This window comes from Heptranchias perlo, chromosome 20 (assembly GCF_035084215.1).
Source record: "Heptranchias perlo isolate sHepPer1 chromosome 20, sHepPer1.hap1, whole genome shotgun sequence".
NCBI classification, from domain to species: domain Eukaryota; kingdom Metazoa; phylum Chordata; class Chondrichthyes; order Hexanchiformes; family Hexanchidae; genus Heptranchias; species Heptranchias perlo.
In genome coordinates, this window is record NC_090344.1 from 44,467,330 (window position 1) to 44,491,946 (window position 24,617).

The window sequence follows — 24,617 nt, forward strand, 5'->3', positions numbered from 1 at the left end:
GGAGGGAATTCCAGAGCTTGGGGCCGAGGCAGCTGAAGGCACGACTGCCAATGGTGGAGCGATTAAAATCAGAGTTGCGCAAGAGGCGAGAATTGGAGGAGCGCAGAGATCTTGAAGGGTTGTAGGGCTGGAGGAGCTTACAGAGATAGGGAGGGGTGAGGACATGAAGGGATTTGAAAACAAGGATGAGAATTTTAAAATTGCGACGTCATCGGACCGGGAGCCAATGTAGGTCAGTGAGCAGAGGGGTGATGGGTAAACGGGACTTAAATGCAACTTAATACTGGATGTACACCATTGCTTTTGTGTTTTATCTCCAAGATAGAAAACATTCCACTCCTGTGCCTGATATTTTCTGTACGTTGAAATTAATTAACAATCTGTCACTTTCCTGGACACCAGTGTCTAGACTTGTGAAATACCTTTTTATGAAACATATAAGGCATTATGCCATATTAAGAAGCTCATTCATAAAAGTTTTACGGGCAAACTTGCCTTATTTAGACTTGGAATTAGTTCAGAAGCTTCAATTCATTATGGACATTTATGATGACTTAAAGATAGCAGGTACCAATGGTTTGTGAAGGTTGTGCAAATGTATTTTCCTGAAATTTACAGCCAGAATTGGCAGCAAGAGATGAGAGCTACAGGAGCCCGGTCACGCACATTCTCTTCTGCCAGGTTCCGATTTTTCCTGATATTTGTTAGTTAGCATTTAAACTGATTGATGGCTAATATGGTGATGTGGTGGTCCCAGCAATGATGGGATGCAGGTTTGCACCCATGATATTCCACATTGCAAGAGATCCTGGGGCAATTTCTTCGTGAGAGGGGTGGGAAAATTGGGAGAGCTGTCCCACAGACTAGTCAAGCAACAGCCTGACGCAGCCATACTCACAGAATCATACCTTTCAGGTAACGTCCCGGACTCTTCCATCACCATCCCTGGGTATGTCCTGTCCCACCGGCAAGACAGACCCACCAGAGGTGGCGGTACAGTGATATACAGTCAGGAGGGAGTGGCCCTGGGAGTCCTCAACATTGACTCTGGACCCCATGAAATCTCATGGCATCAGGTCAAACATGGGCAAGGAAACCTCCTGCTGATTACCACCTACCGCCCTCCCTCAGCTGATGAATCAGTCCTCCTCCATGTTGAACACCACTTGGAGGAAGCACTGAGGGTAGCAAGGGCACAGAATGTACTTTGGGTGGGGGGACTTCAATGTCCATCATCAAGAGTGGCTCGGTAGCACCACTACTGACTGAGCTGGCCAAGTCCTGAAGGACATTGCTGCCAGACTGGGCCTGCGGCAGGTGGTGAGCGAACCAACACAAGGGAAAAACTTACTTGACCTCGTCCTCACCAATCCACCTGTCACAAATGCATCTGTCCATGACAGTATTGGTCGGAGTGACCACCGCACAGTCCTCGTGGAGACGACGTCCTGTCTTTGCACTGAGGACACCATCCAACATGTTGTGTGGCACTACCACCGTACCAAATGTGATAGATTCAGAACAGCGCTAGCAGCTCAAAACTGGGCATCCATGAGGTGCTGTGAGCCATCAGCAGCAGCAGAATTGTATTCCAGCACAATCTGTAACCTCATGGCCTGGCATATTCCTCACTCTACCATTACCAACAAGCCAGGGGATCAACACTGGTTCAATGAGGAGTGTAGAAGAGCATGGCAGGAGCAGCACCAGGCGTACCTAAAAATGAGGTGCCAACCTGGTGAAGCTACAACTCAGGACTACATGCATGCTAAACAGCGGAAGCAACATGCTATAGACAGAGCGAAGCGATTCCACAACCAACGGATCAGATCAAAGCTCTGCAGTCCTGCCACATCCAGTCATGAATGGTGGTGGACAATTAAACAACTAACGAGAGGAGGAGGCTCTGTAAACATCTCCATCCTCAAAGATGGCGGAGTCCAGCATGTGAGTGCAAAAGACAAGGCTGAAGCGTTTGCAACCATCTTCAGCCAGAAGTGCCGAGTAGATGATCCATCTCGGCCTCCTCCCGCTATCCCCACCATCACAGAAGCCAGTCTTCAGCCAATTCGATTCACTCCCCGTGATATCAAGAAATGGCTGAGTGCACTGGATACAGCAAAGACTATGGGCCCCGACAACATCCCGGCAGTAGTGCTGAAGACTTGTGCTCCAGGACTAGCCAAGCTGTTCCAGTACAGCTACAACACTGGCATCTACCCGACAATGTGGAAAATTGCCCAGGTATGTCCTGTGCACAAAAAGCAGGACAAATCCAATCCAGCCAATTACCGCCCCATCAGTCTACTCTCAATCATCAGCAAAGTGATGGAAGGTGTCGTCGACAGTGCTATCAAGCGGCACTGACTCACCAATAACCTGCTCACCGATGCTCAGTTTGGCTTCCGCCAGGACCACTCGACTCCAGACCTCATTACAGCCTTGGTCCAAACATGGACGAAAGAGCTGAATTCCAAAGGTGAGGTGAGAGTGACTGCCCTTGACATCAAGGCAGCATTTGACCGAGTGTGGCACCAAGGAGCCCTTGTTAAATTGAAGTCAATGGGAATCAGGGGGAAAACTCTCCAGTGGCTGGAGCCATTCCTAGCAAAAAGGAAGATGGTAGTGGTTGTTGGAGGCCAATCATCTCAGCATTGCTGCAGGAATTCCTCAGGGCAGTGTCCTAGGCCCAACCATCTTCAACTGCTTCATCAATGACCTTTCCTCCATCATAAGGTCAGAAATGGGGATGTTCGCTGATGATTGCACAGTGTTCAGTTCCATTCGCAACCCCTCAGATAATGAAGCAGTCCGTGCTGGCATGCACCAAGACCTGGACAACATCCAGGATTGGGCTGATAAGTGGCAAGTAACATTCGCGCCAGACAAGTGCCAGGCAATGACCATCTCCAACAAGAGAGACTCTAACCACCTCCCCTCCCCAGGACAAAGCAGCCCGCTTGATTGGCACCCCATCCTAAACATTCACTCCCTTCACCACCGGCGCACCGTGGCTGCAGTGTGTACCATCCACAGGATGCACTGCAGCAACTCGCCAAGGCTTCTTCGACAGCACCTCCCAAACCCGCGAACTCTACCACCTAGAAGGACAAGGGCGACGAGGGCGGCAAGCACAGGGGAACAACACCACCTGCACGTTCCCCTCCAAGTCACACACCATCCCGACTTGGAAATATATCGCCGTTCCTTCATCATCGCTGGGTCAAAATCCTGGAACTCCCTGCCTAACAGCACTGTGGGAGTACCTTCACCACACGGACTGCAGTGGTTCAAGATGGTGGCTCACCACCACCTTCTCAAGGGCAATTAGGGATGAACAATAAATGCTGGCCCCGCCAGCGACGGCCACATCCCATCAACGCATAAAAAAAAGTTGACCTCACTCACCTTGACCACTCATGTCAAAGCATGGAATTTCTTCCTGCACTGCATCCATGATCATGATGCTGTGCGCCTGGCATTGACCCCCGCTGCCTCCCACTGCCTTTTGGGTATGTGTCTGGAGGGCCTTTTGCACCCCCCAGCCCTGCGGATATGGGATGTCCCTCTTTATGTCCACCTCTTGCACCAATGTCTCTAGTGCATCAGCAGAGAACCTTGGTGCACGCACTCTTGCAGGTCTGGTACCAACTCAGATCGGCAGATTGGTGAGATCTGGCATGCAGATTGAAGGATGTTGGATTTAGTAGTGCGCAACCTTTATTCAATGTTTTAACATAACTCATCTGTGTGTAAACATAGGAATGGGACCTGTATCTGTGTTTTACGTGTGCGATGTCTGATCTCCGTTCAGACTCCGTGCAGACAGTGGACTGTTATTTTCAGCAAATAACAGGCACCAGCTACCTTTAAGTGATTTCCCAGAAACATCCTCCCTTTAAGAGATTGGAGCTCGCTTCCCCTGCTGGTGGAAAGTGCGAATTGTAGGAAATCCTCGTTCAACGCTGATTTCCAACACAGAATGCAGGTAAGTCCTCAGGCCTGACGACAGTCTCGTCCTGCCTGCGCGGGGGGGCCATTGGGCGCGGGATAAGAGCAGATCATGCTACCCCCGTCCCATAACAGGCCCTATCCAATTTTTCCCACTATATCTTTATTTTAAGAAAAAGAGTGGGTGGAAAATGTTGAGGGCAAGCATACTAATGATCCTTTGAGAATCTAATTTAGGACAGTATTAAAGTATACAGTTCCTTTAGTTTAATGGTATTGTATTGTTTTACTTCAGACTTTTCATTCCATTGCAGGGGGAAGAAATGACAAAAGCAACAGAGTCCTTTTCAAATAAAACTCTGCACGCTGTAAGTTTATATCTCTGGAAAAGGGCAGCATCACATATTGCATGCCACAGATTGGTGAAATGCAGTTTTGCTCCCAGGGAGCGAAGGAAAGATCAGAGGTTGAAATTCCCCCCCTCCCCCAGTCTTTCTCTTCCTCTCGGTGCAGCGAGTAAAAGTGGTACTGCCACCTTTTTCCCAATGTGGGGCAGGCTGTTAAAGTAGGACATGCACAGATCTGAAATAGTTTCATAAAACACAACTCAAACCAAGACTTTTATCTGGTTTTCACTTACCACAGCAAAACCACTTGTATAAATTGAAAGTACGTCATTAGCTGGGAAGTGCTTTGGAACGTCCTGAGGTTGTGAGAGCCACTATATAAATACAAGGTCCTTCTTTCAATTGACAGAACCCTTGCTCAGATTTGCAACTTTAAAATTTGTTTAAAGGTGGTTGTACTTCCAAAATTAGCAAACACAATTTGAACACTCCTGGGGATGTGGGGCGACCTTAGTTCTTTCTGATTGGCTGCAGTTTGGGCCAGTCACAGTTCCTGACTGGGGCAGAGATATAAAAGGCCAGTGACTTTATAAATAACACTTGGTCCCTGTGATCTCCTGGACTGGTTTCAATCACATGAGGGGGTTGGAAAGGAGTTTTCCAGAGTATTTTTCCCTTATTGGCCCTGGGTTTTTTCACTTTTTATTCCTCTCCCAGGAGATTACTTGGCTGTGGGGGTGGGTGTGAGGTGGTAGGGGGTGGGAGGAAGTGTTTCGCCATGATTGCTCTGGACATCATGGTGTGGGGCAGGCTTGATGGACCAGCTGGTCTTTTTCTGCCCCTCAATTTTGTATGTTCGTATGTACCTGTCTGAGCACAGCCTGGTGTGTTCAACTTCTTCTACGTCCACCATTTTGAACTTGAGCCAAGGCTGTGTTCCCACTTCTAGTCTCACTGACGTTCTGAGCTGCTTCAGTAGTCTTTGGCTCAAGCATTTGTTAACTTGCAGCTGTGCAGCTTCAAATCTTAGTAATTTTCTGGTGTTGTGTCCTCAGGCTGAAGATGCGAAAGAATCCCAGAAAACCAAGGCCACTGCAAATGGATCGCGATGAATGAAGTTACTAGACGATGCAAAGAACTCATCACCGTGGAGAAACTGTTACACCAGAGTGGCTGTTTCTTCAATCGGGGAATTCAGGACAACGACAGCAATGGACACTAAGGAGGGCTGGTAATATCCCTGTGTCAGGCTGATGCTTTACTTCTGTTTCGAAATGGGGTATCAATCATACTGGTTTCATCCTAGCAGTCTGTAAATGAATGCTGCAGACGAAGAGAATCATCAAGTCGCACTCAATATGAGAAAAAAAGGCAAAGCAATCATGAACAATACTGTGTATGTAAGCTATTGGTTTGTCTCACCTAATAGTGACACTGGAAGTGAGAACAGGTTAAAAATAATCCCCCACTGCACAACCATGCGTTGGCTGCTGCTGCACAAAGTTTACACCACAATGTAACAACAATGCTTCTTAGAAACAACTCATTCATTCGCACTATGGCATTAGCAGAGGGAAAAACACACTCAAGCTACACTTGTTAGTGCTATTTTTAATGGACCTTCTTTGTGATAAACCAACAGGCACTTTTATACTGATAGCGTTTTGTTGGTGTAGGATGTGTGTTCCCCCTGCTAACAGCACAATATAATGTACATTAACTCTATGCCAGTGTCAGCGATCCGACTTTTCATGATCGTGGCTGTTGGATGTGCGGATACAATGGGGCTGTTATTATAGTCTTCCAACAGGAACTGTTACTGTGCAGGTATAGTACAACAGGAACTTGATGCTCAGAGGTAGGCAGGTCTCCACTAAAGTGAATCAGTATAAAATGTGCCTTTTGACATAGCCAGATCTCCAAGTACTGTTTATACCTGTGAAAGACAACATACTGCATAAGACATAGTTTTAAGTTATTTTGTCTGGTGCAAAACATAAATTTTTGCTTGTGTGGTATTATTTTGTTTGTAAAAATGTTGAAGAAAACCAGCACACATCCTATCGTCACCAATTTGGAGATGTGTACTGTTTTATTGATCCATAATTGAATACATTACCTTATTTTATAAATCTGCCTATCATGTTTGTGGTCAGTTGTTCTAAGCTTTGTGACTTTCCAAGCAGAGACACTGCAGGGGCAGCTGCCTCACTGTTCTCTCTGCTGCTGGGAGCAGAATCCTGTGGGACAGTGGACCAGCACTGCCGCTGGAGCTGCCGAAGTGCCTGTTTGTTCCCAAGTGGAGGTGTTGAGCCAACACACTTTCGTGTGACAAGACGGTGTTATGGGGGGAAATGAGCAAGTTCATGAAAATGGAAACATATCCTTACGGTCTTGGTATAGTCGCCATGTTTTGTTTAAAATCTACAACCATTTAATGGATGAATTTGATTTGTGGAGCCACACCCGTTCAGCTGTAATGTTCCTTTTCCCTGAACAAGATGCACTGTCCTTGCCAGTTCACACGCGACACATGCTGAGCACACTTGCACCAATGAGTAAATGTGAAACATCTGACATTTGGCTTTGGAAGGAGTGAGCAAGAGTGGTTTAAAGAGGAATTCTAATCCAGTCCTGCTGCTCTCTTAATGGCTTTGGCAGTGTGAATGATCTGCACTTCAGTTACAAAATGCGGTCAAACCACACACTGAAAATAGTAAATAATTTTCCATCAACACCTACTGTATTTACTTGTTAATTGAATTCTGGCTATTTACTCCTGTTAGGTGCCTTTTTTTTAAACCAGATTACATTTTGTACCAGAATTATAGTCCCAATTACACAGTCACTTATTGTGTAACAATATGCCAGATTTCACCAGATTAAGCAAATGACACAAAAATCACTTTACCTTTAGAATATTCTATTCCATTACTGTTGAAAGCAGATAAAAGAAAGAAATATTGATATTCCACTGTGAATTCCTGACCCGCAAGAAATCTCAGTGAATAAAATACAGTAGAACACAGGACATAGCAGCAGTCAGTGGCATTATGCATGGACTATCTGAATTTAAATTCACAACAACACCCTGAAATCAAGCCCCTTGTCGTGTGTTGGCTGTTGACCAGGCATGGAGAAGTACCGGTACCATGATCGCATCAAATATTAAAAGTGCAGAGAACACTACTACACATCCATTCCAGCCCTTCTGTTCACAGAAGCAGGTGCTCATTATAAATACAGGTCCAGATTCTGCTGCCAAAAATGCAGTTTTGGCATTGCTGACATTCTTCCGGAATCCATCTCTTAAAGCAGTTGCAATAACCCAGCTGGCCACTGGGGGTCAGGCTTGAGAAAGAAAATCTATCCTGTTCGCTGCTCTGTGTTTTGTTAATATTCATTTTCGGGATATGGGCGTTGCTGGCAAGGCCAGCATTTTTATTGACCATCCCTGGTTGTTCTTGAGAAAGTGGTGGTGTACTATCTTCTTGCACCGCTGCAGTCCATGTGGTGAAGGTATTCCCACAATGCTGTTTGTTGGGAGTTCGAGGATTTTGACCCAATGATGGTGAAGGAACGGCTGATATATGTCCAAGTCAGGTTGGTGTGTGACTTGGAGGGGAACTTGGAGATGCTGGTGCCTGCTGCCTTTTTCTTTCAAGGTGGTGGAGGTCACGGGTTTGGTAGATAGTGTCATAGAAGCCTTGGCGACTTGCTGCAGTGCATCCTGAAGACAGTATACACTGCAGCCACGGTGCACCGGTGGTGGAGGGAGTGGATGTTTTAGCCATTGGATGAGGTGCCGATAAAGTGGATTTCTTTGTCCCGGATGATGTCCACTTCCTCGAGTGTTGTTGCAGTTGCACCCATCCAGGCAAATGGAGAGTATTACGTCACACTCTGGACTTGTGCCTTGTAGGTGGTGGAGAAGCTTTGGGGATTCAGGGGGTGAGCCACATGGCATTTTTGCGGTTGGTCCAGTTGCTTTTCTGAACAGTGGTGACTCCCAGGATGATTGATGTTGGGGGATTTGGTGATGATAATGCCATTGACTGTCAAGGGGAGGTGGTTCGGCTCTCTCTTATTGGAGATGTTCAGGACACATGAATGCCAGGAAATGACCGTGTGTCAAAAGGAATGGATGGGGAAGACCATATAAATCCTTCGTGACAAAACCAATGCAGAATAAAAGATTTTGATCATACATGGAGCAAGCAGGTTCTCCAACAGCCCCCTCAATGGCTATCAGTTTTACCACAGGGGTCAGTATTTGGACCAAAGCTCTTGTTGATACATATTAATGACCTCGACTTGGTTATACTGGGGATAATTTCAAAGTTTGCAGCTGACATGAAACTTGGGAATGTAGTAAACAGTTAGGAGGATAGTCACAGACTTCAGGAGGACACAGACAGACTGGTGAAATGAGCAGACACATGGCAGATGAAATGAAATACAGAGAAGTGTGAAGTAATACATTTTGGTAGGAAGAATGAGGAGGGACAATATGAACTAAATGGTACAATTTTAAAGGGGGTACAGGAACAGAGAGACCTGGGGGAAAATGTACACAAATCTTTGAAGGTGGCAAGACAAGTTGAGAAGGCTGTTAAAAAAGCATATTCACACTACTTTGCGTTAAATTTCATCTGCCATGTATCTGATCACAATATGATTGAATTTCGCATTCAGTTTGAGGGAGAGAAGAGTAAGTTTAAGACTAGTGTTTTCAACTTAAATAAGGGCAATTATGAGGGCATGAAGACAGCTGGGAACTTAGGTTAAGGGATATGTCAGTCGGGATGCAGTGGCAGACACTTAATGAGATATTTCATAACACTCAGCAAAGATACATTCCAGTGAGAAAAAGACTCAAGGGGAAGGACGTACCATCCATGGCTAACTAAGGAAGTTAAAGATAGTATCAAATTGAAAGAAAAAGCATACAATTCCTTGCAGGTCAGAAAATTGGACGGAATATAAAAAACAGCAAAGAATGACTAAAAGAATGATAAGGAGGGAGAAATTAGAGTACAAAAGAAAGCTAGCTAGAAATATAAAAGCAGATAGCAAGAATTTCTACAGTATTTAAAAAGGAAAAGAGTAAGTAAAGTGAGCGTTGGTCCTCTAGAGAGTGAGTCTGGGGAATTAATAATGGAGAATAAGGAAATGGCAGATGAATTGAACAGATATTTTGCGTCCGTCTTCACTGTCGAGGGGACAAATAACATGCCAGAAATAATTGTGAATCAAGAGGTGAAAGGGAGGAGGAACTTAAAACATTTACAATGACTAGGGAAAGGGTTTTGAAAAAATTATTGGAACTAAAAGCTGACAAGTCCCCAGGTCCTGACGAACTTCATCCTAGTGTCTCAAAAGAAGTGGTTGCAGAGATAGTAGATGCATTGGTATTAATTTTCCAAAATTCTCTAGATTCTGGAAGGGTCCCATCAGATTGGAAAATAGCGAATGTAACTCCTCTATTCAAGAAAGGAGGGAGACAGAAAGCAGGAAACTACAGGCCAGTTAGCTTAACATCTGTCATAGGGAAAATGCTAGAATCTATTATTAAGGAGGTTATAGCAGGGCACTTTGATAATCTCAATGCAATCAGGCAAAGTCAACACTGCTGTGTGAAAGGGAAATCGTGTTTGACTAATTTTTTGAGTTTTTTGAGGAAGTAACAAGCAACGTGGATAAAGGGGATCCTGTGGATGTGGTGCACTTGGATTTCCAGAAGGCTTTTGACAAGGTGCCACATCAAAGGCTACTTATTATTTTATTCGTTCATGGGATGTGGGCGTCACTGGCAAGGCCGGCATTTATTGCCCATCCCTAATTGCCCTTGAGAAGGTGGTGGTGAGCCGCCTTCTTGAACCGCTGCAGTCCGTGTGGTGAAGGTTCTCCCACAGTGCTGTTCGGAAGGGAGTTCCAGGATTATGACCCAGCGACGATGAAGGAATGCCGATTATATTTCCAAGTCGGGATGGTGTGTGACTTGGAGGGGAACGTGCAGGTGGTGTTGTTCCCATGTGCCTGCTGCCCTGGTTCTTCTAGGTGATAGAGGTCGCGGGTTTGGGAGGCGCTGTCGAAGAAGCTTGGCGAGTTGCTGCATTGCATCCTGTGGATGGTACACACTGCAGCCACAGTGCGCTGGTGGTGAAGGGAGTGAATGTTTAGGGTGGTGGATAGGATGCCAATCAAGCGGGCTGCTTTGCCCTGGATGTTGTCGAGCTTTTTGAGTGTTGTTGGAGCTGCACTCATCCAGGCAAGAGGAGAGTATTCCATCACACTCCTGACTTGCAGATGGTGGAAATGCTTTCGGGAGTCGGGAGGTGAGGCACTCGCCGCAGAATACCTGCTCTGCTCTTGTAGCCACAGTATTTATATGGCTGGTCCAGTTAAGTTTCTGGTCAATGGTGACCCCCAGGATGTTGATGGTGGGGATTCGGCGATGGTAATGCCGTTGAATGTCAAGGGGAGGTGGTTAGACTCTCTCTTGTTGGAGATGGTCGTTGCCTGGCACTTGTCTGGTGTGAATGTGACTTGCAAATGTTACGACACAAAACAAGAGCTCATGGTGTCGGGGTAACATATTAGTATGGATAAAGGATTGGTTAACGAACAGGAAACAGAGAGTAGGCTTAAATGGGTCATTTTCAGGTTGGCAAGATGTAACCAGTGGAGTGCCACAGGGATCAGTGCTTGGGCCTCAACTATTTACAATCTATATCAATGACTTGGATGAAGGGACTGAATGTATGGTTGCTAAATTTGCTGATGTCACAAAGGTAGGTAGGAAAGTAAGTTGTGAAAAGGACATAAGGAGTCTGCAAAGGGATATAGATAGGTTAAGTGAGTGGACAAAAATTTGGCAGATGGAGTATAATCTGGGAAAATGTGAACTTGTCCACTTTGGCAGGAGGAATAGAAAAGCAGTATATCATTTAAATGGAGAGACATTGCAGAACTCTGAGGTACAGAGGGATCTGGGTATCCTAGTACATGAATCACAAAAAGTTGGTATGCAGGTACAGCAAGTGATTGGGAAGGCAAATGGAATGTTGTCATTTATTGCAAGGGGAATGGAATATAAAAGTAGAGATGTTTTGCTACACTTGTACAGGGCATTGGTGAGACAACATCTCGAATACTGTGTGCAGTTTTGGTCTCCTTATTTAAGAAAGGACAGAATTGCTTTTGGAGCGGTTCAGAGAAGGTTCACGATACTGATTCCTGAAATGAGGGGGTTATCTTGTGAGAAAAGGTTGGACAAGTTGGCCTGTATACACTGGAGTTTAGAAGAATGAAAGGTGATCTTATTGAAACATATAAGATCCTGAGGGGACTAGAAGGGGCTATGGGGAAAGAGCAGGGGAGTGGGACTAATTGGATAGCTCTTTCAAAGAGCTGGCACAGGCAGGTTTTACCCGAATGGCCTCCTTTCGTGCTGTAACATACTATGATACTACTATGATACTATGATTGTCTCAGAGTGAGCCTTATCCCTAAATTCAAATCAACATCTTGGCAAATGTTTGTGTGTGACCCTTCTATTCTGCACATCAGTCACCGTGGCGTCTTCCCTGCAACAACTGTGCGAAATTAATGCTGAAGTTGGATCGTTTGTGTTGTGGGCTGCGATTCCCCAGGGATTTTGGTTAGGACATTCAATGTTAGTTTTATTTTCAAAAATGGATTTATGCTTGTCCGGTATCACAACTGGATGGATAGAACTCAGATTAATGCGTTGCAAACTGCTACATATTCATTGTCCACAGGAGGGCGGCTGTGAGCGTAGACCACAACAGCAGCTGAAAGCAATGTCATTTGTGCTCAAGTTAGAATCACAGAATCTGACAGCACAGAAGACCATTTGGCCTGTCGTGCCTTTGAAAGAGCTGTCCAATTTAGTCCCACATCCCGGCTTTTTCCCCATAACGCTGCAAATTAGTTCTCTTCAAGTACGTGTCCAATTGCCTTTGGAAAGTTCCCATGGAATCTGATTCCACCACCCTTTCAGGTAGTGCGTTCCAGGTCTTAACAACGCTCTGTGTGAAAAAAAATTCTCTTTATTTCCCTCTGGTTCTTTTGCCAATTATTTTAAATCTATGACCTCTGGTTACCGACCCACTTGCCCGAGGAAACAGTTTCTCGCTACTTGTTCCATCAAAATCCCTCATAATTTTGAATACTTTTAGGTTTCCCCTTAACCTTCTCTGCTCCAAGGAAAACAATCCCAGCTTCTCCAATCTCTCCACATAACGGAAGTCCCTCATCCCGAGTATCATCCTGGTAAACCTCCTCTGTACCCTTTCCAAGGCCTTGACATCCTTCCTAAAATGTGGTGCTAAGAATTGTACACAATACGTCAGCTGAGGCCTAACCAGTGATTTGTAAAGATTTACCATGATGTCCTTGTTTTTGTGTTCAATGCCCTTTTTTACAAAGCCGAGTATCCCATACACTTTCTTGAAACCGCCTGATCAACTTGCCCTGCCACCTTCAAAGATTTGTGAATATGCATCCCCAGGTCCCTCTGCTCTTGCACCCCCCCCCCCTCAAAATAGTACCATTTAGATTATACTGCCTGTGTATCACTTCCCACTACTTGCATTAAATTGCATCTGCCATGTGTCTGCCCATTTCACCTGTCTGTCTATATCCTCCTGAAGTTTGCTGCTATCCTCCTCACTATTTACCACGTTGCCAAGTTATCATTCACAAACTTCAAGATTGTACTCCCGATACCCAAGTCCAGGTAATTTATATCGGCCTCCTCCCGATATCCCCACCATCACGGAAGCCAGCCTTCGACCAATTCGATTCACTCCACGTGATATCAAGAAACGGCTGAGTGCACTGGATACAGCAAAGGCTATGGGCCCCGACAACATCCCAGCTGTAGTGCTGAAGACTTGTGCTCCAGAACTAACTGCGCCTCGAGCCAAGCTGTTCCAGTACAGCTACAACGCTGGCATCTACCCGACAATGTGGAAAATTGCCCAGGTATGTCCTGTCCACAAAAAGCAGGACAAATCCAATCCGGCCAATTACCGCCCCATCAGTCTACTCTCAATCATCCGCAAAGTGATGGAAGGTGTCGTCGACAGTGCTATCCAGCGGCACTTACTCACCAATAACCTGCTCACCGATGCTCAGTTTGGGTTCGGCCAGGACCACTCGACTCCAGACCTCATTACAGCCTTGGTCCAAACATGAACAAAAGAGCTGAATTCCAGAGGTGAGGTGAGAGTGACTGCCCTTGACATCAAGGCAGCATTTGACCGAGTGTGGCACCAAGGAGCCCGAGTAAAACTGAAGTCAATGGGAATCGGGGGAAAAATCTCCAGTGGCTGGAGTCATACCGAGCACAAAGGAAGATGGTAGTGGTTGTTGGAGGCCAATCATCTCAGCCCCAGGACATTGCTGCAGGAGTTCCTCAGGGCAGTGTCCTAGGTTCAACCATCTTCAGCTGCTTCATCAATAACCTTCCCTCCATCATAAGGTCAGAAATGGGGATGTTCGCTGGTGACTGCACAGTGTTCAGTTCCATTCGCAACCCCTCAAATAATGAAGCAGTCCGAGCCCGCATGCAGCAAGACCTGGACAACATCCAGGCTTGGGCTCATAAGTGGCAAGTAACATTCGCGCCAGGTAAGTGCCAGGCAATGACCATCTCCAACAAGAGAGAGTCTAACCACCTCCCCTTGACATTCAACAGCATTACCATCGCCGAATCCCCCACCATCAACATCCTGGGGGTCACCATTGACCAGAAACTTAACTGGACCAGCCATATAAATACTATGACTATGAGAGCAGGTCAGAGGCTGGGTATTCTGCGGCGAGTGACTCACCTCCTGACTCCTGAAAGCCTTTCCACCATCTACAAGGCACAAGTCAGGAGTGTGATGGAATACTCTCCACTTGCTTGGATGAGTGCAGCTCCAACAACACTCAAGAAGCTCGACACCATCCAAGATAAAGCAGCCTGCTTGATTGGCACCCCATCCATCACCCTAAACATTCACTCCCTTCACCACCGGCGCACAGTGGCTGCAGTGTGTACCATCCACAGGATGCACTGCAGCAACTCGCCAAGGCTTCTTCGACAGCACCTCCCAAACCCGCGACCTCTACCATCCAGAAGGACAAGAGCAGCAGGCACATGGGAACAACACCACCTGCACGTTCCCCTCCAAGTCACACACCATCCCGACTTGGAAATATATCGCCGTTCCTTCATTGTCGCTGGGTCAAAATCCTGGAACTCCCTAACAGCACTGTGGGAGAACCTTCACCACACGGACTGCAGCCGTTCAAGGCGGCGGCTACCACCTTCTCGAGGGCAATTAGGGATGGGCAATAAATGCTGGCCTCGCCAGCGACGCCCACATCCCGTGAACGAATAAAAAAAAATGTAACAAGAAAAGCAATGGTCCGAATACTGACCCCTGGGGGACCCCACTGCATACTTCTCTCCAGTCAGACAAACACCGTTCACCAATACTCTCTGCTTCCAATCCCTTAGCCAATGATGTATTCAAGTTATCACTGTCCCTTTAATACCATGTGTGTCCAATAAGTCTGTTATGTGCAATGTAGCCATCATGAACTCCCATCAAAGGGATGCAGTTCCTCGGAGTGTAAAGCACCTTGGTCACTTCTACCCGCCCCCTCCTGGCCAACCACTTCTCTTGAAGGCGTTGACTTATAAGCCTGAACTGCAAGTTTTGCAAAGATCTTATCTTCGGCATATTCCACCAGACAGTGGTTGGAGCTGGCAATCTCACGGATTCACCCCATCCCTCTCTTCTCCAACCCAGGGCTGCTGAGGTGACACGGACCACCCCAACTGCTGACAGAGGCGTGATCAGACCCAAGACCCAATTGGTCTCTCGGGCTGGGAGGGAGTGCAAAGCAGGCACTGAGAGCGCTTCACGTTTTCATGGTGTGAAGGAAACGACGGACCATTTCAAAAAGACCATGGCGGGGGGTAACGAGATGATAAGTATAAGTTCCAGATGTTTGTTCAGTGTAAATGGCCGAGTGGTTGAGAGGGTTACTGAGGTCAGTCTGCAATCAATATCGGTGGGCGATGCGGGTTCGAGCCCCCGTGGGAGCTGAGGGTCCAAGCCCCAGAACAGAAAAGAAGAGAGTTCGAGTCCTGTGGCAGGGAAGTGCGGAAACCCGGTGTAGCGACGGGTTGAAAAGGACGAATATGTGTAATTAAATTATGTTTAATATCGCTTAGCTCCACCCTCCTTTTTCACCGGGTTTCACACTTCCCTTGTCCCCTCTGCCCCAGGACTTGAGCTCTTCTTGCTGTTCGGGGATTGGGACCCTCGTCTCCACCGGGGCACGAACCCGCAATTCGCCTACCGACATTAGTTATAGTCAAACCACAGTAGCCTTCTTTGCCACTCGGTTATTCACACTTCACAAACATCTGGAACTTATACTTATCATCTCCTTTCCCCCCTCCGCCCCGACCCCACCCGTCCGTGTCAAATTGAAATGATATGTCTATTCCTTCACATCTGGAAAATGTACAGCGCTCTCGGTCCCCACTTTACATTCCCTCCAAGGTAAAAGGCGAGCCAGCTTCCTGCCCCATTTCGATTCTCACTTAACGCCTCCACTCCCGTCCGGCATCTCAACCCGAGACCGACGGGACCGAACATTTGTCTTTTCATTCAACCTCGCTTCACACTTGACAATGCCATTCCAATTAGGACACGGTGACGGTCTGGCCAACCCAACCAAACCAACCCAGTCTGCAAAATCCTCCTCACCAACATCTGGGGACTGGGAAGCGCAGTGGCACGTTTTACTCCGTTGAAGGTGCTATATAAATGTAAAGTGTTGTGTCAAAGTTGGGAGCTGTCCCACACATGACATTTAATGCAGAGAAATTTGGGGTGAGACACAATGACGAGACGACTCAATAGTAAAATGTTCAAAAAAGTAAGGAAGCCCAGTGACTGAAGGCTTCACAGACAGAGATCTTTTTAAAAAATGGGAGGACACGTTTAGAAACCATCTCTCCAGAAGTTGCAGAGACCTGCTGACCGTGCAGGCACTGTCCCTTGCTTCTTTGTCCTGGTTGGGTTTACACGTGGTTACCAACTCCACTGGGTTTAAAATTATACACTTTGCTCCTCTCAGACACGTTGTTCGAAGTCCCCTCCCTGGACCTTTCAGCAGGAAGGGACTTAGTTCCCCATCCCGTCCCACCCCCTTCCCAAGGTTGAGTTGTTTGGGGGCGGTGGGGGGTTGGATTCTGAACATCTCTGTGTCACTTCAACAACCTCAGCTGGATGGATATTTCGAGGACACGACTCCCAGTTAATAACTCATTTACACTCAGTTTATAAGAACAGAAAATTGCTGGAAACACTCAGCAGGTCAGGCAGCATCTGTGGAGAGAGAAACAGAGTTAACGTTTCAGGCCGACAACCTTTCGTCAGAACTCACCTGCTGATTTTAGAACCTACTTTGTATTCAAATCACAATGACCCAATGCACCAGGACATTACTATCCGACGGTCCCTGCCACTGCCATCATGTGGCCAATCAATATACAGCAGCTTGTTGGACATAAATAATCAATCTGCAATTGTGATGCCAGCGTAAAACTTTTCTTTAAACAAAAGATTACAAACTTGGAATGTCCAAAACTAATCCCCAGGAGAAGCTGAGCCCACAACACAAGTGACTCCACTTCACCATTTGTGGGGCACATTTATTTCAGTGAAGTGACCACGGTGACTGCTGCCAGTCTTCTATGGTCAGCCATGGCTCAGTGGGTAACACTCTCGCCCGAGTCAGAAGATTGTGGGTGCAAGTCCCACTTCAGAGACTTGAGCTCATAATCTGGACTGACACTCCAGTGCTGCACCGAGGGAGTGCTGCACTGACAGAGGTGCCGTCTTTTGGATGGGACGTTAAGCCCAAGCCCTGTCCGCCCTCTCAGTTGGATGTAAAAGATTCCATGGCACTATTTTGAAGAAGAGCAGGGGAGTTCTCCCCGGTGTCCTAGACAATATTTATCCCTCAACCAACATCACTAAAACAAATTATCTGGTCATTATCACATTACTGTTTGTGGGACCTTGCTGTGCGTAAATTGGCTGCCGCATTTCCTACATTACAACGGTGACTACACTTCAAAAGTACTTTATTGGACGTAAAGTGCTTTGGGACATCCCGAGGTTGTGAAAGGCGCCACAGAAATGTGAGTCTTTCTTTTTCTTTCTTAAATGGCAGACACGTTAAATGAGGACCTTGTATCCATTTTCACAGTGGAGGAAGGGGACAAAATACCAGTGGGACAAGGGAACCTAAAAATAAATCAAGGGGAGGAACTTAGTGGATTTTATGTAAGTTAAAATAAATGGTAATGGGACTTAAAATAGACAAATCTCCAAGACCTAATGGTTTCCACCCCAGAGTATTAAAAGAAATAGGTGGGGAAATTGCAGATGCATTAGTTATAATTATCCAATGCTCTCCAGATTAAAGAATTGGATTGGAAAATTGCTAACGTCACTCCATTATTTAAGAAGGGAGGGAGTGAGAAACCAGGTAACTGCAGACCTGTCAATTTAACATCAATTGTGAGGAATTAAATGGAATCTATCATCAGAGACAGAATGACTGAACACTTGGACAAGTATCAGCTGATCAAAGAGAGTCAGCCTGGATTTGTGACGGGTAGGTCATGTGACTAATCTAATTGAATTTTTTGAAGAGGTCACTGGCATGGTGGATAGGGCAGTGTCTATGCATGATGTCTATATGGATAAGATTCCCCACAGGAGATTATTAGCAAAAGTGAGAGCGCATGGAATTGGAGGTAACCTTGTGCATTGGGCCAGTAATTGGTTGGGAGGTAGGAGACAGAGAGTAGGGATAAAGAGTTTGTTTCTGATTGGCAGGATGTGACAAGTGGTGATCCCCAGTGATCTATCCCGGGGCCTCAGCTTTTCACCAAATATACTAATGAGTTGGATGAAGGAACAGAGAGTTGTATATCTGAGTTTGCAGACACCAAGTTAGCAGTCACAGTAAAGATGTGTGGATGGGTGCAGGAAGTTACAAAGGGACACAGACAGACTAAGTGAAGAAACTATTTCCTCTGGTGGGGGGGGTGGGGGGGAATCCAGAACAAGGGGGCATAACGTTAAAATTAGAGCTTGGCCATTCAGGGGTGATGTCAGGAAGTACTTCTTCACACAAACGATAGTGGAAATCTGGAACTCGCTCCCCAAAAGGCTGCGGATGCTGAGTCAATTGGAGCTTCCAAGACTGAGATCAATAGATTTTTGTTGGGTAAGGGTATCGAGGGATATGGAGCAATGGAGTCGAGGTCCAGATCAGCCATGATCTAACCGAATGGTGGAACAGACTCAAGGGGCTGAATGGCCTGCTCCTGTTCCTATGAAATGGTCAAATGCCTGAATGGCTATTAACAGGAGACAATAGAGAGAGACTTGCATTTCTAGCGCGCCTTTCACGACTTTAGGACGTCCCAAAGCGCTTTACAGCCAATGAAGTACTTTTGACGCGTAGTCACAGTTGCAATGCAGGAGGAAACATGTTCTGTCTGCCTACCTCTGTCTGTAGGTGCAAATATTGGTAGGTGGGCACAGAGTACCTCTTGTCGATCCTGACCTTTCACCATAATGGCCCACAATGACTCAGTGGCCTGATTTTCCTCCGCAGGATCTCAGCGTCCCCGACTCCCTGACTTTCCACCGTCCAACAATCCAGGAACTCGCAGCGGGATGAACTGCGACCTGTCAGACCATAACGGCACATCAGCAGTTTATCTGCAAAGTCCAATCGCTTTTGAGGAGCAGTCACGTTTTAACCCTGGTTTGGAGGGAGCTCAAGGTCTTCTCTTCCACGTTCTGGAGATCATGCTGGTCCAGGTATTGGGGACGATAGAATAAAGCACCACTCCCGCACCACCTCCCCACTGAAAGAGCCCCCACTTCAAGAAGACAACCTCTCCCAGGAACTTTATCAAACCATAACTGCACTTCACTCTTCATTAAAATGCACTCTCGTACCAGTAAATATCTGTCCAGTTTGTCTGTCACTGATTAAATTTGTCTTCCAATGTCTCCTGTGCCACTTCTTATATGCTGCGACCCTATTACGAATGACTGCTATTGACTTCCAAGGCCATAATATGTCAGGAGCGAACCAACTAATCAATATTTTACATTAGGAATATCAGTGAGGTTTGTGTATGTGGTTTGCAATTCGCACTAATTACATCCTGCACAGACACTAAGTACTTAATCTAATGATTAGCTCAATGTTGACAACTCTCACCAACGCCCCCCCACCCCACCTCCACATCCGTCCCAAAGATAGACAAAGATGTTCTGCATTTTTATCAGCCCTCTCTGATCCTTCATCCCGTCTTGTCTCCCCTCCCCTCCCCAGAACAAGACCAGAGAACCAGCCTTGCGAAACCAAGTCAAGAGGAAGCAGCTCTCAGCTCAGGAAACTAGGAGCGAAACCTTCCTGGCTTGCTCCTTTCATCCTGGAAGTCGTTTAATTAGAGATTGAGTGCAGTGGGAATAGAAGTTCAACGCGATTTACGATGACACGCAGATCGCGGTCAGAAAACAACTTGCACTGAAAGAGGGGCTTCAATAGTGAGACGCCCCATGGGGTGGGGAGGGGGAAACAGACAGTGAGCAGGAGTTGGGCGGGGGGGGGGGGGGGGTTGCTGAAAGATGGGATCCAAGTGGTGGGTTTTCAGGAAACTTTCAAAGTTGGGGAAAAATGGAGCAAGAGGAGGTTTTGGGAAGAGATTCCCAGAGCGAAGGTCTGTGACAGCTGGAGACTCCAAGATGCCATTGGACAAGATGCTTGATAAACCAGGGACAATTTTTAACATATCTGCTGCCAGGTCCTGTCACGGAGGTGAATTATTGAAGGTCATTTCCCCATCTGTATTAACAGGAACTCCATACAGTTTAACACAACAAATGCTGGGACTGCCATAGCAGGAGAGGGGGGGGGGGGGCGGGTGCGGGGGTAGTGTAATCAAATGCTTACAACAAGCCCTTGTAGACTCTTTTAGCCATGAAAAGAAGGAGTGCAGTTATCCATCAAACTCACAAACGGTCAGTTCACCAAAAGGGTAGCATCTGGTTTCTACACAAAGCGTAAGTTGCAGAATCCCCAGAGGCCCAGTGCGCAGGGTAATACACAAATGTTATTTGTACAATGAAATTACAGCCATGATTAAGTATCTCTTGTGCCTCATGGTCTGACAAGTGGGGTCAGTTCATTCACTCAATACTTGAACCCACACACATGAACAAATACATAACGACGTGGAGTTATGACACGGCCAGAGACACGGAGAATAACTGATACCTGGGAGATCACAAGGCACTCCGAAAGCATCAGGAGGAGGGGAGGAGGGGGAAGAATGAAATGGAGTACCTCAATATTCCTCACTAATGCTCCGCATTGAGGAGAACATTTACACTGCTTATTTCCCCAGTGTTCCTGAGCAGAGTCAGTGGTGCACACTTAGCAATCCAGGAAAGCCAGGTTTAACGTCTCATCTGAAAGACGACACCTCTGACAGTGCAGCATTCCCTCAGCACTACACTGGAGTGTCAGCCTGCATTATGTGCTCAAGTCTCTGGAGTGGGCCTATAACCCTTGACCTTCTGGCTCAGAGGCGAGAGTGCTACCCAGTGAGCCACTGAGCTGATACTTAATTATATCACGGACAGCACTGAGGGACATTTCACTTAATATTTCCATGACTGCATAGGTGAGGGCAATCAGAGAGGAAAGAAAGAGCTTTTATTTACGTATCTCCTCTCTCCTCCACAGCACTTTCCAGCCAATGAATTATTTTGGAGTGTAAACACAAAAGTGGCAGTTTGCAGGCAGCAAGATCCCACAGACAGTGCATGAGCTAAATGACCAGTTGGTCTGTTTCAGTGGTGAGAGTTGAAAGATGGAGTTGACCAGGGGATGAATACTGGCCAGGACAATGGGAGATCGTCCTACTCATCTTCTTCAAAAAGTGCCAACCTAGATTGTTTTGTTTCATGTTCCATGGTACAACTTTAAAGGGGGTGCAGGAACAGAGACCTGGGGGTGTACGTACACAAAACGTGGCAGGACAAGTTGAGAAGGCTGTTAAAAAAAACATACGGGATCCTTAGCTTTATAAACAGAGGCATGGAGTACAAAAGCAAGGAAGTTATGCTGAACTTTTATAAAGCACTGGTTAGGTTCCAGCTGGAGTATTGTGGCCAATTCTGGGCACCACACTTTAGGAAGGATGTCAAGGCCTTAGAGAGGGTTGCATAAGATATTTACTAGAATGGTACCAGGGATGAGGGACTTCAGTTACTTGGAGAGACTGGAGAATCTGGGGTTGTTCTCCTCAGAAGGTTAAGAGGAAATTTAATAGATATGTTCAAAAGGCTTTTGATAGAGTAAATAAGGAGAAACTGTTTCCAGTGGCAGAAGGGTTGGTAACCAGAGGACACAAATGGCAAAAGAACTAGAGGCGAGCCTAAACACTGACGTAGGCCAGTTGGGCCGAATGGCCTGTATCTGTGCTGCAAATTCTATGCAATTCTATCTAGCTCTTCAACCCTGCCTTTACACATTGCTGCAGGAGTTCCTCAGGGCAGTGTCCCAGGTCCAACCATCTTTAGCTGCTTCATCAATGACCTTCCCTCCATCATAAGGTCACAAATGGGGATGTTTGCTGATGATTGCACAGTGTTCAGTTCCATTCGCAACCCCTCAGATAATGAAGCAGTCCGTGCCCGCATGCAGCAAGACCTGGACAACATCCAGGCTTGGGCTGATAAGTGGCAAGTAACATTCGCACCAGGTAAGTGCCAGGCAATGACCATCTCCAACAAGAGAGAGTCTAACCACCTCCCCTTGACATTCAACGTCATTACAATCGCCGAATCCCCCACAATCAACATCCTGGGGGTCACCATTGAGCAGAAACTTAACTGGACCAGCCATATAAATACTGTGGCTACAAGAGCAGGTCAGTGGCTGGGTATTCTGCGGCGGGTGACTCACCTCCTGACTCCCCAAAGCCTTTCCACCATCTACAAGGCACAAGTCAGGAGTGTGATGGAATATTCTCCACTTGCCTGGATGAGTGCAGCTCCAACGTCACTCAAGAAGCTCAACACCATCCAGGACAAAGCAGCCCGCTTGATTGGCACCCCATCCACCACCCTCAACATTTACTCTCTTCACCACCAGCGCACTGTGGCTGCAGTGTGCACCATCCACAGAACGCATTGCAGCAACTCGCCAAGGCTTCTTCGACAGCACCTCCCAAACCTGCAACCTCTACCACCTAGAAGTACAAAGGCAGCAGGCACATGGGAACAACACCACCTGCACGTTCCCCTCCAAGTCACACACCATCCCGACTTGGAAATATATCGCCGTTCCTTCATCGTCGCTGGGTCAAAATCCTGGAACTCCCTTCCTAACAGCACTGTTGGAGAACCTTCACCACACGGACTGCAGCGGTTCAAGAAGGCGGCTCACCACCACCTTCTCAAGGGAAATTAGGGATGGGCAATAAATGCCAGCCTCGCCAGCGATGCCCACGTCCCATGAACGAATAAAAAAAAAACGCAGCTCCCCTCACATCTCCATTAATGCTTGGCCTCTGTGAAGCACCTTGGGATACTTACTCCATGAAGGTGCTTTGTTAACGCAAGTTGAAACTAGATAGCCCTGAATGTAGCTTTGTCGGCATGTCATATGATGGTAACTTGACGCAAAGTACGTGGTGCCAGACCCTGTCAACGGCTTTAAAGGCACCCAAATAATAGCTCTGTACCTCCGCACTGCATCGGGAAATCAACTGGGATACTTACCCAGAAAACCTTCAGGAAAGCACCTCTATTAAATCTTAATGGCATTTTTACCACTGCAGTTCAATAAAGCATCTGCATGACCGTGGGTCTCCGGGGGGGTGTTTCCACTGCTGTGCTCACGTACGAACAATGACAGGAAAAGACCCACTGGTCCATCCAGCTGGTCCCACACAATCATGATGTTGCGTCCATCACAATATATACACTCCCCACGCCACCCCACGTAATCCCCTGGGAGAGGTGAGAAACCAGATTAAAACCCAGACCAATTAGGGGGGGAAAAATATCAGGAAATTTCCTCTCCGACCCCTTTAGGTGATGGAAGTTAGACCAGGAGACCACTCCGGCCCTGATTAATGTTACACAGCACCTACCTCTTGTACGAGGTGATCTCCGCCCCAGCCAGAAACAGGTCCAGCTCTCCCTTGAAGGGATTTAACGAATCAGCGTTCACCGCACGAGCAGGGAGCTTGTTCCACAGGTCCACTATTCTCTGGGAAAAGAAAAAAGATTATCCACTCAGAATAGGGAGAAAATCACAGGCAAGTGAGTGCAGGAGCAGGAAACCTGGCCTGTGTGTGTGTTCAGGTATATCTGTATGTGTGTGTCTGTGTGTGGGTATGTGTCTGTGGATACATATATTTATGCTCTCCTGGCCGGCCTCCCATCTTCCACCCTCGATAAACTTGAGCTCATCCAAAACTCTGCTGCCTGTATCCTAACTCGCACTAAGTCCCATTCACCTATTACCCCTGCGTTCACTGACCTACATTGACTTCTGGTCCGGGAACGCCTCAATTTTAATATTCTCATCCTCGTGTTCAAATCCTTCCGTAGCCTCACCCCTCCCTATCTCTGTAACCTCCTCCAACCCTACAACCCTCCGAGATCTCTGCGCTCCACCAATTCTTGCCTCTTGTGCATTCCCCTATTGCCTTCGCTCTAACATTGGCGGCCGTGCCTTCAGCTGCCTAGGCCCTAAGCTCTGGAATTCCCTCCCGAAACTTCTCCACCTCTGTCTCCTCCTTTAAGACTCTCCATAAAACCTACCTCCTTGACCAAACCTTTGGTCACCTGTCCGAATATCTCCTTATGTGGCTCGGTGTGAATCTTTGTCTGATTACGTTCTTGTGCAGCACCTTGGGATGTTTTCTTATGTTAAAGGCACTGTATAAATGCAAGTTGTTGTTGTGTCTGTGTATCAATAGATGTATATTTGCATGTCAACGTGTCTGTATATGTTGGGTAGGGGCCTCACAGTCACAAAGCCAATCTCCCGTATTAAATGCAGATGTTTTCACACATCTCACTTTGCCAGGGCAGAGTGTAAATGTCTTTTTTAAAATGTGAAGGCGATTAACATGATGAACCCTGAGCTCAGGGAGCTGAGCTCAGG

General features: G+C 46.8%; 1 protein-coding gene across 5 annotated transcripts in view; it reads left to right on the plus strand.

Moving 5' to 3' along the window:
• Positions 1 to 19,381, plus strand: part of letm2 (leucine zipper-EF-hand containing transmembrane protein 2) — a 61,481-nt gene extending 42,100 nt beyond the window's left edge. For 2 of the 5 annotated variants that reach the window (XM_068001183.1, XM_068001187.1), the window contains 2 exons: positions 4,266 to 4,319; positions 5,354 to 6,434. In XM_068001183.1, the coding sequence (XP_067857284.1) occupies positions 4,266 to 4,319; positions 5,354 to 5,410 (111 nt within the window). In that variant the 3' untranslated portion in view covers positions 5,411 to 6,434. Of the gene's footprint in view, positions 1 to 3,762; positions 4,217 to 4,265; positions 4,320 to 5,353; positions 6,435 to 19,031 lie in introns of those variants that run through there. The other 3 variants (XM_068001185.1, XM_068001186.1, XM_068001184.1) reach the window with 3 other exon arrangements.
• The last annotated feature ends 5,236 nt before the right edge of the window (positions 19,382 to 24,617 follow it).